The 14242-nt window shown below is 47.3% G+C and overlaps 1 protein-coding gene across 1 annotated transcript in view; it reads left to right on the forward strand.

The window, feature by feature from the left end:
* Positions 1-14242, forward strand: part of LOC307238052 (receptor-type tyrosine-protein phosphatase S-like) — a 54179-nt gene that overhangs the window by 9053 nt on the left and 30884 nt on the right. The window contains exons 4-5 of the mRNA XM_080010897.1: positions 2619-2807; positions 9904-10014. Of these exons, the coding sequence (XP_079867023.1) occupies positions 2654-2807; positions 9904-10014 (265 nt within the window). The 5' untranslated portion in view covers positions 2619-2653. The remainder of the gene's footprint in view (positions 1-2618; positions 2808-9903; positions 10015-14242) is intronic.

Below are 14242 nucleotides of genomic sequence, written 5' to 3' on the forward strand. Positions count from 1 at the left end.
TGGCCCATTGTAATAGCGTGCTCTAATTAACAGCCGGAGTCCATGTCACCGTGGCCAGTGGGCTGATAAAAAGCCCATCTGAACCCTCAGGCTCAGGGGAGCTCGCCTCCTGACCCACCTATTGATCCTCCCCCTCTGTTTCCTCACCCCCCCCACCATGTCCTGTCGATGGCGGTATCACTGGCCTCCATTCAGCCAGGTCATTAGCATCGATTAGCCCGAGGCGGAGGTGTGTGAGTGGGGGGTGGTGGTCAGTGGCGGAAATCACAGGGAGGACAGGGAAAAACAGAGAGTTGACCCCCCTAAAAAGAATATATGACGATGCGCGCATCGGGGGCGCCGAGAGGGAGCGATCAGGATGCAATTTGCACATCTGTCTCCCACGGCACCAATGATGCGTGCGGCAGCGATGGTGTGCCCGTGATCGGTGCGCCACAACAGTGTATTTTTATTATACCCCCCCTCCCCCGAGTGGATACGGTCACGTCCCCGTTTTATTGTGTCCCCCCGATTCTCAAACCAAAGTTGGTCACCTCACCCCCTCTCTCCCTCCCTCCTATCTCAGCCCGGGGGCTCAACAATGCTATCTGACAGCGGCCTCTCCCGGGCCTCTCTTCATATCTCCGCTCCGTTTCTTCCCGGCTTGTTGCAGAGTAGGTGGAGGCAGATGGTGCGTGTCCGTCATGTGGCTAAGGTAGCGGGGGCCGGCAGGAGGAGGAAAAACAGTGGAAACACACACACACCTAGGCATACACACACACGCACACATACGCACAGACAGCTGAGGCGTTCACGATCTGTCTCCCTGGGCATGGTCGGCTCAGTATGCTCCAGATTTGTCAGTCAATGGTGAGATTATTGAGCAACCAAACTTTGTTGTTGTTGTTGACAGTCCAAAGGCTTTGTCAGGTTTTGATTTATTAGCTGAGCAGTAGTGTGTCGAGATAATTGCATTAGATATAAAAAATGATTTTAGGATATGTAATTATATTATCTGTGTAATATAATGTAATTTATTATTAGTATCTGGCATGGGAGAGGTGTTAATTTCTATACATACATATGTGTGTGTGTGTGTGTGTGTGTGTGTGTGTGTGTGTGTGTGTGTGTGTGTGTGTGTGTGTGTCTGTGTGTGTGTGTGTGTGTGTGTGTGTGTGTGTGTGTGTGTGTGTGTGTGTGTCTGTGTGTGTGTGTGTGTGCGCGGCAAAAAAAATGGTAAGGGAAGAGGAAGCAGGAGGTTTGATGGACGCTTCATTAAGTTTCTGGCCATCTGGACCGTTGTCACGGAGACGCTTTATCCCATTCACTAGAGAAAGTGTGTGTGTGCATGTTTCTATGTTTGTTTTTGTGTCTGTGTGTGTGTACACGCGCAACCCTAATTTGTCCGCGTACTTAAGTAAGTGTCATTGTGCGATGCTCCATAAACACCCCAACAACCTTGCGCCTGAATACAAAACAAATCTACATTTCTGGCCCCATGCTGATACCCCACGCGGATGCGCGTGCGCACAGACACACACAGACACACACAGACACACACACACACACACACACACACACACACACACACACACACACACACACACACACACACACACACACCTAGGGATGACCCCCTAACTCACACACATATCCACATGCACGAGTCACATCCCAGACTGGCCCTTCTAATCACAGCTACACTTTAACAATTACCACTAACAAGTCTTTATTAGCCCCAGTGCCCTGCCCCTTCTCTGTATCCCAGCCTCTAATTGCTACCGTTCTTTCTGAGCATTCCTCTGCATAATTATGAGACAGGAATCATTTCCAACACATCGCCCTGCGCCACGCTGCGTGCAACCCAGGGTTCGCCGCCACCCATCACCTATTTTTTTTTCTGTCATAAGGAGAAGTTGGACATTTGGCTAGGACAGCATGAGTGAGGTAGGGCTGGGGTCTTGTGTGTGTGTGTGTGTGTGTGTGTGTGTGTGTGTGTGTGTGTGTGTGTGTGTGTGTGTGTGTATGGGTGGGTTAGTCAAGGTCAACTCATACTGACTCAGTAGTATGTTTATGGTCCTATGTGTGTGTGTGTGTGTGTGTGTGTGTGTGTGTGTGTGTGTGTGTGTGTGTGTGTGTGTGTGTGTGTGTGTTTGTGTGTGTGTGTGTGTGTGTGTGTGTGTGTGCTGTGGCCAGCTGTCCCACAGACACACTAAATCTGGTCGTGTCTGTGCCCGGCTGCCGAGGACGCCTAATGAGTGGTTAGCGGGATGGCTGCTCTGCTGTCTTTGCCGGTAATTCCACTTTTGACACGGCCCGCAGATGTTGGGGGGGGGGGGGGGGGGGCGGTGTGTTGAACTGAGAAAGGACATGGTCTCTCTCTCTCTGTGAATGGTGACAACAAGCCAACAAGCAGATAAACCCGTGTGTCATTTTGTGTTGTGGCCAAATCTGCCGCCATCCACTTCAAGTGGAGGAGGGACGGTCCTCGTGGATTGTCTTAATGAGGAAGCGGGTGAGAGTAGAACTCCAGATGGTTCCACTTCCTGCCTATAACTCACTCTCTCTCTCTCTCTCTCTCTTGCTCCCCCCCCCCTCTCTCTCTCTTTCTCTCTCTGTTCTATCCACCCCTTTTCCAGAGGATCTACTGCCCTTCGGCTTCCCCAGCATCGACATGGGGCCCCAGCTGAAGGTGGTGGAGCGCACCAGGACGGCCACCATGCTGTGCGCCGCCAGCGGCATCCCCGACCCGGAGATCTCCTGGTTTAAGGACTTCCTGCCTGTGGAGCCCGGTAGCAGCCAGGGACGCATCAAGCAGCTCCGCTCAGGTGAGATGGAGAGGGGGGAGGACTGCTGTTAAATGACGTAATCAACTAGACGCACAGTAACTCGATCGACACCATACCTTCTGAAAACCTCCTGCCTCTCAAACCACCTGCACTTCTTTCCTCCAGGACCAGCTAGCACACAAACGACAGGACACAAGCCTCCGTATTCAACATTTAACATTCAAACAGGCGCCAGTGTTAATTGGCAGAATTGTCCATCGGGGGACATCCAGATGAAATTAAATTGCAAATGAAATGAACTTGCCTCCCATATATTCAAATTTCTTTTTCTCGGGTGTAACCTTTCCCAAGCTTGACACCAGCGCAGATAACTGGCATCCGCAGAGACACAGTTAACCATTGGTGGGGAAGAAATAACGTTTAGACTATTTTATAAGCGATTAAACGTGGTCCTTAAAGGAGCCGAGCGGATTGCGTCACACTGCTGAATACTGAAGCGCGGATTGAGTTATAGACTTCAAAAAGTACGATTTCATTACAGCGAGGTGACTAGTTTTAATTAGTTAGCCCCCCCCCCGGGAAGGAGGAGGTGGAGGAGGGACGTGGGTTGAGGAAGCAGGGCTCTGACTGCTTTGCCACTGTTCCTTTTCTCTTCCCGCCGTGAGGGAGGAGGGAGGGACGAGGGGACAAGGTGATCAATCAGCCCCGAGACAGAACAGGAAACGGCCTGAATTATTTAAAAATAAAAAAAATAAAAATAGATGAGATCAGATCTCAGCTCCAAGACGATGCAGTCTCTCCAGAACCACCCTGGAGCCCTTTTTCCGTCAATGCTTTTCACTCCTCGGGCAACCTTTTCCGGATGAGAAGCGCCAACAGTTGGCAATCATCCTGTCTGCGGCTTCATCCGTATTCCCCCCGAGCTGTCGTTTTCCCCGATAGCTACGAGGGCTGCTCGTTGTCAGGCAGCAACCTTCAGCGATCACCGCTGCCCTTTGTCAACGTGTCCCCGCGCAGTGTGCCAAATGGCGATGAAGCCCAATGGATGCCAAGAAGCACATTGATTCTCAATCTGGGAAAAAACAAAAGATTCAACATCCATACGTTGAGCCTGTATCCAGCCCTGCCTTTATCTCTCTCCTGCAGTTTTGGAAGAGAGGGCCCTATTGAACGATGAATGTGGTTTAAACGCTAGTCAAGTTGACGCAACCCTCACCCTCCGCCGATGGAGGGATCAAGAACGTTTAGAGTGAGAACTCCTAATTAGCGGCAGGACCATGGCAAGCAAGCCCGTGCTGAGTTTCCTTCTATACAGTGTTTTTTTTTATCACGAGTGGTTTTGTTTCGCTGCCTTCCTCCTTTTTTCAGAAAGTAAATCAAATCACCTGCAAATTCCTGTTTGAACCAAAAAGTTGCCGTTTGAGGTAAATTGAGTTTGGTTCCATCTGCGGATAATTTCATTTATTCCTCCGCTGAACATTTTTCATCCGGTAGCTGGCACAACGTTTATGTGGATGTTCCTCTTCCTTACTTTTTCTCTTGATTTACGGCCTCTCTCTTCGAAATATCCAAAGGCCTTGAGACCACACCTAAAAGAGTCCATTATTTTTCTTTATACTTTATGTCCCAACATAAGGAACATTTGCTATTGTTTGTTTGTTTCTGAGCACATTTTGATATTAACTATGTAAAACGATAAAAAACCATAGAATGGCCACAGTCAGCTATTTGACAAAGACTTATTTAAAATCATGACAAAAATAATTATGCTATATGAGCATAAACAAGCAAAATCTATAATGAAATCTTTAATATTTGTTTCAAGTGAAATGAGAAAATAAATTGCATCGGAGGAAGGTAGAAAACAAGATCTGTAGTAGACGCCATTAACATTTAATTTACTCTGCTCGTACACGGAGTGCAATGTGAAACAGGACCCCAGCATGGAAATGATTAGAAAAAATGAAATACTATACGACAGGTGATCACTAAAGCAGACGCCGGCCATCATAAATCTATTTGACCGTGAAAGAGGCAATAACATACAACCGCCGCTAATGAGGCAGCACTGTAATTGTTTGTTGCGTCTGACGTGACAAACTGATGGGTTGGTTTGAACACATGTACTGTTAGAGAGAGTGCTAGAAATCCATGCACAAGCATTTTCTGGACTTCACAGATTAATCACCGCTTAAGCTCTCACCACCCGACAAAAAAACGCTTGTATGCCGATAAGAAAGGGTTATGGGGCTACGCTACTGCTTGCACATGTCGCTTTTTGTGGCTATAACTGCAATAAAGTTGCAAGATACGCTACATTTGCCAAAGCGGAGAACAGATGTTTACATCACGTCCGCTCGTGCTGGCTTAACTAAGTCTGACGGGCCCTGCTGGCAACCAGCTTTGAAAGCCAATGCCCAATTCCCAGCTGTCCAGTGAACCTGTGTAATGATTCCACTAAAACCTCTGAGCGATCACAGTCGCCTTACTTATAGCCACATTCGGGAGACTCAATTACGAAAAAATGGCGGCACCGCTTCCAAGTCAGGCCTTTCAGATGATGGATCTGTGCCAGCTCTCTCTGGGCCCGAGCCAATGGTTTTGTTATGAGGCGCAGACATTGTTTAGTTTTTCTTTCTCTTCCTGTTTGTCTTTCCCCGTTTTATCTCGGGCCAGCATGGTGGCCCTATAGTACCTGGGCAGCGATGAGAATATGATATCAAGGAACTACTGCACTCGAGTCCGGGGTCCACATAGACCACTAGCCTCGTTGAAGCCCTTCAGTATCCATCAACGTCACGGAGTGTCTGTTCATGACAGTTCAAGGTGCAAAGATACGGCCATCGCCCTTGCACATTTATAAGCAAGCTTTTGACACATAAATGAAGGTAGGCATGCTCACGCAAGCACATCAGCTTCCCAGGGGTATATGGGTAAGCATATGGTCCACTGTTACGTTGAACTCAATACGGCCATACAGACGTTGGTCTGTTTTCAGTGCCATCTGCTTTGTGGTGGTCTAGGTGTGCATTAGGAGAACTGAGACGCACTATTCATCTATCACTGCCATTTGGGAGCGAGTGCTGCAGCGTTTACCTAAGCATGTGATAGGCCTACTTAAAACCAGCCTCTAGCAGATGGTACGCGATGTGAACCCTGGGGATGACGACTGAGTAATGAACGGACCCGTCTGATGACTGCAGCTCAGCTCTCTGCCATGACCAGGGGCTATGATCATAGTTATGGCCATTGTTATGAGTTGGATCTATGGCCTGAGACAAGGACCTTAAGGGTACACATTGCAGTGCTTATGTTTTTTAAGGCTACAGCACAAATTATCTGCATTAGGACAAATTAGACTGCTATGACTAATTTATAATTATTACTGTTATTATTATTATTATTATTATTATTATGATGATAAAAAGTATTATCATTCTTAGGAAATAATAATCTGATGGCCATAGGAAGAATAATGATAAAATATAATGTAGCATAATGTTATATAAAATACGTTGTAAATGTTTTTATTGCTGTTTTCATCAATGAATTCCTCACTGTTCCTCAACTGTTAATGTCAACACAATTTTCTGCATAAGGTCAGGGTTTTATGGATTCTGGCATTTTTCTGTTGACATAGTCCTTATGTCCTTATTTGCTCGCGTATCTCCAATGTTAAAAACAACAAAGTCTCTGGGGCATGTTAGACCAGAGTTAATGGAGGGGAGTCTCAGGCATGGGAAATTGTCACCTGTTACCTGCCAGACAGTATTTGGAAAACTTGCATTTTAACTCCAGCAGTCTGTTCGGGAGGTCACCTTGGAACCATTTTTCCAGCAAAGATCAGCTTTTCACGCCTTAATGGTAGAATCAAGAGTTGGTTTTGCATCGCCGCACAGACATCACCACTCTGCCTCGACCATTAAGAATTATCAAGGATCAAGGACTATGATGGGTGTTATCATTTAAATAGATAAATAGATAGATAAATAGATAGATAGATAGATAGATAGATAGATAGATAGATAGATAGATAGATAGATAGATAGATAGATAGATAGATAGATAGATAGATAGATAGATAGATAGATAGATATGTAGGTAGACTCAGATAGACAGACAAATATATACATAGATAGATACACAGATAGACATACAGTACATACATAGTAGATAACATAAAGTAGATACAGTGGTACTTTGACTTATGAGTTTAATTCGTTCCCTGACAGAGCTCGTAATTCAATCTGCTCATATAGCAAATCAATATTCCCCATTGAAATTAATTGAAATGCCATTAATCTGTTCCAGCCCCCAAAAAAACACCCCAATTGTTTTTTGTTACGTGTTTTTAAATAAGAAAAATGTATTTGTAAATAACAAATATTGTATAAAAACATAATAAAACATAATTAAAGAGAATTTCGAAGAGAATCGCTCATGTTTTTCTATGATTTCATGTTTTAATTCAATCTACATCATCCGCTTCGTCTTCTCAGCACTTATTTTCTTAGGACCCATGGTTAGAATTTTTTTTGGGCAAAATAACTGCACAAAATGCACAAAACGCGAGCACAAAACACAAAAAAAATCGACGGAACGACGGCTCGTAACTCGGAAAACTCGTATGTTAGTGCACTCGTAAATCAAGGCACCACTGTATATAGTTACAGTTACATGGATTTATAGTTATATAGATAGATAGTTACATAGATATAAAGATATATTGATACATAAAGTACTGTAGATACATTGATTTTCTAAATTGCCTCAGCACTTCCCAGGCAGGGCCCAGGCTGAGCCGTTCCACCCCCACAGTCTTGCACCAATATCAGGTTGCCAGCTCTGTTGTCATCTGATCGGCCGGGTCCCAGTGCCACACAATGCAGAGTGCACCATCCCCTAGCTCGCCGCAGCTCGGTTTACCAAAGTTAAATCTCATTTTGGGAACTCCCCGGAATACCACTTTCCAGTTGTATCTCTCATTTCTAGCCAAGCTCAACATCTACGTCTGCGCAGAACAAAGTTTCCGTCAGCGTCGGCGGATTTCCCCATTTTTCCGACTTTTGCAACGTCCGGCCTGTCCAGGAGTCGGTGCTTTGAGCGTTCCACCTGTCCGGCTCCGATCCTTCCTTTTGTTTCGTCCCTCTATCTTCACTCTTCTCTCCTCTCTTTCTCTATCGCTCTCTTCTCATCTCATCTCTATCTTTCTCTCGCTCTCTCCATTTCCATTTCATGGGCTCCCTCTCCTGAGCTCTGGCTCTCGGCTCGGATAATTTATTCCTGTTTATCTCCCCACTCCGCAGCATATACCGTGGGGACGGGCGCGATGGAGAGATAGGGAGTGATGGAGAGAAGGAGGGGGTGGGCTGTTTTCCTTTTCATGTAGCTACAGAAGACAGAGGCAAACAGATGACAGCCTCGGCGTGCACGCGCGCACACACACACACACACACGTACACACACACACACACACACACACACACACACACTTGGACCCTCGCTGACTCGCAACGTTGCCTCTTCCCTCGGAGCTCTCGAAAAACACTGGGTGACGTGGTAACTTTTAGCCTTCCACAGATCAGCCGTTGTCTCGTTAGGAGAATTTCTTGCTTTAAAATCTCGGTGGCATGGAAGCGCCCACTCACAAGGCACCCTCTGTCTCAGACTGCACACACAGACACACACACACACACACACACACACACACTCACACACACACACACACACACACACACACACACATCCCTGCATTAGAGTGTGTGCTGAAGTCCTGTGGCAATTCATAGAAATCGCCAATCTTATCCCTGTTGTTGTTGTTGGGACACAGTCTCCCAGGAAAGCTTCAGTCCAACACACACCGCCCCTTTGTCAGTCAAGTTGGCTCTACCAAGCTTTTTAAGACTTAGCACTGCCGTGTGTGTGTGTGTCTATGTGTGTGAGTGGGGGGGGGGGGTGGGGGCTCACACATACACACACACACACACACACACACACACACACCCACACACACACACACGGAAACAGGAGGCTTTTTACTGCAGTGTACTGGTGTACTACATCCTCGCCCTGTGTACATCCTCGGTGTGTGTCAGTGTGTGTGTGTGTGTGTGTGTGTGTGTGTGTGTGTGTGTGTGTGTGTGTGTGTGTGTGTGGCATTGTTTTTTCGTGTCGCTAGTGTAATCCTCCTCGCTCCCTCCACCACGCCTTCCCTCCCTCCCTGCCTCCTCCTGGCTCCCTGTCAAAGCCGCGTTTCAGCCGAGGTGTTTGTGACGGAGCAGCACTAAAATGTAGAAAATCTCACAGCTCGTCATTTAAAAGGCCCTCGGTGCAGCAGAAAGTGGGAAGAAACGCAGAACAGGAAGAAGGAAGGAGGAAACAAAAAGACGCAGGTCGGAAGTAAGAATAGCATCTTGTCAAACTAACAGGCGTGGTAATTATAGCACGTTTTACGGCGACGGCATGCTAACCGGGATCAGGGAAAGGAGGGAGGTAAAAAAAAAAAGGGGGAGGTGAAAGAGAGAAGCTGAAGGAAAGAGAAACGAGTGGAAGAGTTGAAGCGTTGCCAAGTTTGGCCGCCCCTTTCCCTGAGCATCACTCGGGGATCGTACCAAGACCTCGGTTCAACTTTCGGTGAGGCACATTCTGGAAATTTCGAGAGGCCCCTGTGGCAGTTCCGCCTCCCAGACGCCACCCAAGTGGTGTTTTCAGGGCCCTCCAGCACAGAGACACAGAAGAGGATGGGTTGTAGACACCAGTTGCCAAACGCTGACGCCACAACCTCAACGCCACGAACTCAAATGAAAAGTTTAGAAGTCTCTCCAACTTTCGGAATCAAGCCTATACAGTGTCGTGCAGGAATATTAACGCGTGCTCATAATGTTCTTCTGTGGTGTTTGACACTGTGTTTTATGAAATATTATTGCCCCCTGCTGGCTTGGCATGCTGTGGGAGTGTTTTGTTTTTTTTGTTTGTTTTTTTTTCATGGAAGGGAGAAAAGAAAGGAAACGCAACAAAAGCGACACAGACGAGGACCTTGTAAAGGAGAGGTAGAAAAAGAAAGGAAAAGCTGAATCATCAACTCAACTCTCTCTCTCTCTCTCTCTCTCTGTCTTTGTTCTGTCTATCCTTCCAGGGGCGCTGCAGATCGAGAACAGCGAGGAGACGGACCAAGGGAAGTATGAGTGCGTGTCCACCAACTCCCAGGGTGTCCGCTACTCCTCCCCCGCCAACCTCTACGTGCGAGGTAGGACTCTGAGACCCCCCCACCCCACCCCACCCCACCACGCGCTCCCGCCCCCAACACACGTCTACACACACACACACACACCAAAAGAAGGAGTCACCACCGATGTAGTATAGCAAGTGCTTCTCGCCCCCATAAGTGTTGTTTACCTTCTAGACGCCCGCAGCACATTTTAACCTTGTTTATTAACACGTTTGAAAATACTAACCCTGTCTTACGATATATGTCTTAACTTATGCTTTGGTGTTTTATTTTAAATTTCTTTTTTTGTTTGTTTGTTTTTTCCAAAGTCACCTTTAAAAAAAACCTCATCTCTATTAAATCGAGGTGGCTGCGTCCCCGTATTTTTTTCGACTGGCACTTCGCAATTGGGGAACGACGCCTCGGTTTAAAAAAACTGCATGAAAACATGACTGATTAAGTTAAAAAAAAACGGTTCGTGGGGCCGGGAGACGATAAAGAGCTGGTTGTCGGAATGCCGTTTTTGGCGGGAAACAAGCAGAAAATGGACGGATCTTCTACCGATCACCCACTCTCCTATACATCCCTCTTTACCTCCTTCCGGTCCTGGGACTTTTTGGGGTTAACTGTGTCTCTCATAGTTTTTTCTTTTTCATGTGGAATGATGATTGATTGGAAAGTGGTGTGTGTATACGATGTGTGTGTGCGCGTGCGTGTGTGTGTGTGGCTTTGCGCTGGCCGTTTTTATTCTCTCTGTGTCTCCCCGTTCTCTCTCTTCCCCCCTCCCCACACCCACACGTCATTGTGTTCAACACATCAACACCCCTTCCATCCCTCAGAGCTTCGAGAAGGTTGGTGTGCTCCTTTCTTTTTTTTCCCCCTTGGTTACCGCTTTGTTTCAGAAAAGAATAAAGAAAGAAAAAAAAAAAGCCCAACCGATTACCGAACGTGCGAGCGAGAGAGAGAGAGAGAGAGAGAGAGAGAGAGAGAGAGAGAGAGGAGAAGAGAGAGAGGAATACTCGAAGCTCATCGGCGAAGAGAAAGACTTCGTTCCCCACATGTGACCATGTCACACGCACGACCGGAGGAGGTTGTTTAGCAAAAAAAAAAAAAAGAAGCTGCTGTGATGGACAGAGTGCATTGTGGGGCCTTGCGTTGTGCGGAACTTTGGTATTGCCTTGGACCTCGCCCCCACCCCCACCCCAACCTCTCGATCAATGTGTTACTGCATGGAATGATCTTGTTGTCATGGAGACCCAGGAATTGGAAGATTATAAATAAATAAATAAATAAATAAAAGAGGAGATGTTTGCATGGAGAGAGAGAGAGAGAGAGAGAGAGAGAGAGAGAGAGAGTGAGAGAGAGAGAGAGAAAAGAGCACCGGCTGCATGTTTGTGTGTTCACTGGATTGACTGACTGACTGACACGGGCGCATGCCGCACGGCATGCTGGGTAGCCGACGCCTTTGTCGGCTCGCTCCTCGTTATCCAGCCAGTCGTCTTCGTTTCTTCGTTTTCATCCCACCATCTCTCGCCCTGCCCTTTGTGCTCGTGTGCTCGTGCTTGTTGTTTGCACCAGTTGCACTTTGCTCGTGCACGTCTGGTTTTGTGTGCGCGTGGTGCTGCATCGTGCGTCTTTGAGAAACGTCTTTCCCAACCCGTGCTCCCATTCTAAGAACAGGAACGGCGTTTTTGTTTTATTATTATTTTTTTTAATCATTCTTGGCGGTGGGAGAATTTTGGCAGCGGTTCTCATGCCATTTATTTATTTATTTCATTTTATTGGACGCAAAAAATCTCCTGAGCTCAATAGATCAGTATTTCCGACAAACCTCCCCATGAAACTGGCGCTATCTCCTCCGCACACGCCGCCGGCTGACATTTTGCAAAAAGATGTCTCTCCGCAAATTTTCTCCTCCCAACGCAGAGCGGGGAGGGGTATTAATGATTTCCATCTTATTACAGTGGGTAATGAAAGCTGTGTCCTTGAGACCGACGGGACGGCGGCGTGTAAATGTCAGCCAACCCCCTCAACCCGCCCCCACCCCCCAGGTGTCTGTACCGAAACAGGTACAGCGCTGGCGAGACGCGGCGCTAATCCAAGGTCCCCCCCCCCCCCTCCCCTCCAGAGGAAGCAGGGTGCCTAACGACACTCGACGCTTAATAAGGGACGCAGCGGAGCCTCTGTGGCGGTAGAAAAAAAAAAAAAAAAAAAGAACGCTGCCACACGGCTTGATTAATACGCTTCACCCCGGACACTCACTCCACGGGAGGGATTATCCAAGATCGTCGCAGTAGATGGAGTAGTCTTGAGTCATGTGGTGGGCGGGCGTCCCGGGTGGTATATTTAGAACAAAGGTGCGATCGAGGTTCTCTCGGAGGGCCCGCTGGAGCCGGGGCTTCATCTCCATCCATACCGATACCACACTGTGGCATGTGCTTTGGGGTTGTTTGTTTTAACCGTCCACGTGAATTTTCTGGACTAAATGATTGGAGTTTGTGTGCATGAAGCGGCCCCAGGCTCCAGCATGCCGCCGCGGGGGAGGTGTTGCCTGTCTAACCATGTCCGTTTCTAACAGGTCTTTTACTTCTCGCTGTGTCTCTTTACTGTTGTTTTGTACTTCCTTTGTCCAAACCTGGGAATCTATCTATCTATCTATCTATCTATCTATCTATCTATCTATCTATCTATCTATCTATCTATCTATCTATCTATCTATCTATCTACAAGTTTTTTAGAACTCCTGACCCTTTTCCTGATGATAGATCACATTTTTGGAGCTTTAATGTTGTCTCTGTTTTCGGGCTTTGGACATTTCGAACAATCTGGTGAAAAACCTGCCCTCAATATGATCTCCCGGTCAGCCACGGGAAGCAACTTTGGCTCAAAATGCTGAACGTGTTACCGTAATTGCAGGACCGCGGTAAGATTGAGGTAGGCTCCTCACCAACAATATGTTGCTCAACAATATAAAAAAAAATGTGAGATGTCACCGGGAAAATGGTCATGGGTAATGGGCTAAAACAACTTTTTTTTTTCTTTTTTCTTTTTTTTTACCCCCGCGCGGCCCTTGAAGTTCTGCCCAAATGAAGCTAACTTGTATTTGTTTCTAGCTTCTTTTATTTATGGGGATGTGGCCCGTGAAGATTCCAAGTGCAATGAGGTTGATGTGAGGTTCCGCCGCACCGTTTAACTCGCAAAGAAGTTAATTTCTAGAATATTACCCAAGCACTGTAATGGATTTGGGCACTGGAGGAGAAAAGAGCAATTCCAGTTGTTTAGAATTCGATAGTCGAGACCGAAAAGTAACCAACAGCAAGAAAACAAAAGCACCATTGATAAAGGCTTCCCACTCATACACTTGCCTCAGAAGTAGTTCACACAAGTACGTTATAATTCGGTATATTTTCTGCCTCCCCTCGCATCATCTCCTCTTCATCCAGAGTTCTCTCTGTCCGTCGGTCTCTCCGTCCATCTGTTTTTCCGTTGCCTGTGTTCTGGCCTTTGGAGGTTTTCTCTCGACATCCAATAAAGTCCTTTCTTTCTTTGTCTTTTTTTCTCCTGATATTATTTTCCTGAAGCGTCCTGTGAAACGGGGGCCCGAGTCTGATTCAGCCGTGTTTTTTAAATACATCCATGTCTCTTCTTCTTCCTCGCTTCTCTTCTTCTTCTTCTTCCCCCCCCCCCCCCCCACCCCCCCCTTCCTCCCCCCACCCCTCTTCTAACCCACACCTCTCTCTCTCTCTCTCTCTCTCTCTCTCTCTCTCTTTATCTCCCGGCCCCCCCCCTCTCTCTCCTGCCCCACCCCCTCCCCCCTTTTCTCTCCTTTCTCTGCATTCTGTCCGCACCCCTGGTGTGTAGGAGCGACAGACACATGTACATAAGTTTATTCTCAACTTATTAACATGCACATACAACCTCACGTTCTACCTTTTTTTTCAACCCCCTCCTCTCAGCCGCAGCCCGCCCCCCCCCCCCCGTTTCTGTCTCTCTCATGCTGTCTTGGTGTCTTCCTTACTGAATGTGTCCAATGATCACTCTGTAATCTGCCCTCCCCAAAAAACACCTATTTAGACCCCGCCCGCCCCCACCCCCGACCCCATCCCCCCACCCCGATCCACGCCTCCTCTCCGCATTGACACAACTCATCCTCCGACTCCACGCACTCCGTATCAGTTCCGAAACCTATGTACCGTACAGTATCTCGGTGTACAATGTGGCTGTCCTTTGCTGCATTGCCTGTCATTGTCTTGAAGAGAAGCAGAGC

The sequence above is a fragment of the Zeus faber genome (genome assembly GCF_960531495.2).
Source record: "Zeus faber genome assembly, chromosome: 12".
Classification (NCBI taxonomy): domain Eukaryota; kingdom Metazoa; phylum Chordata; class Actinopteri; order Zeiformes; family Zeidae; genus Zeus; species Zeus faber.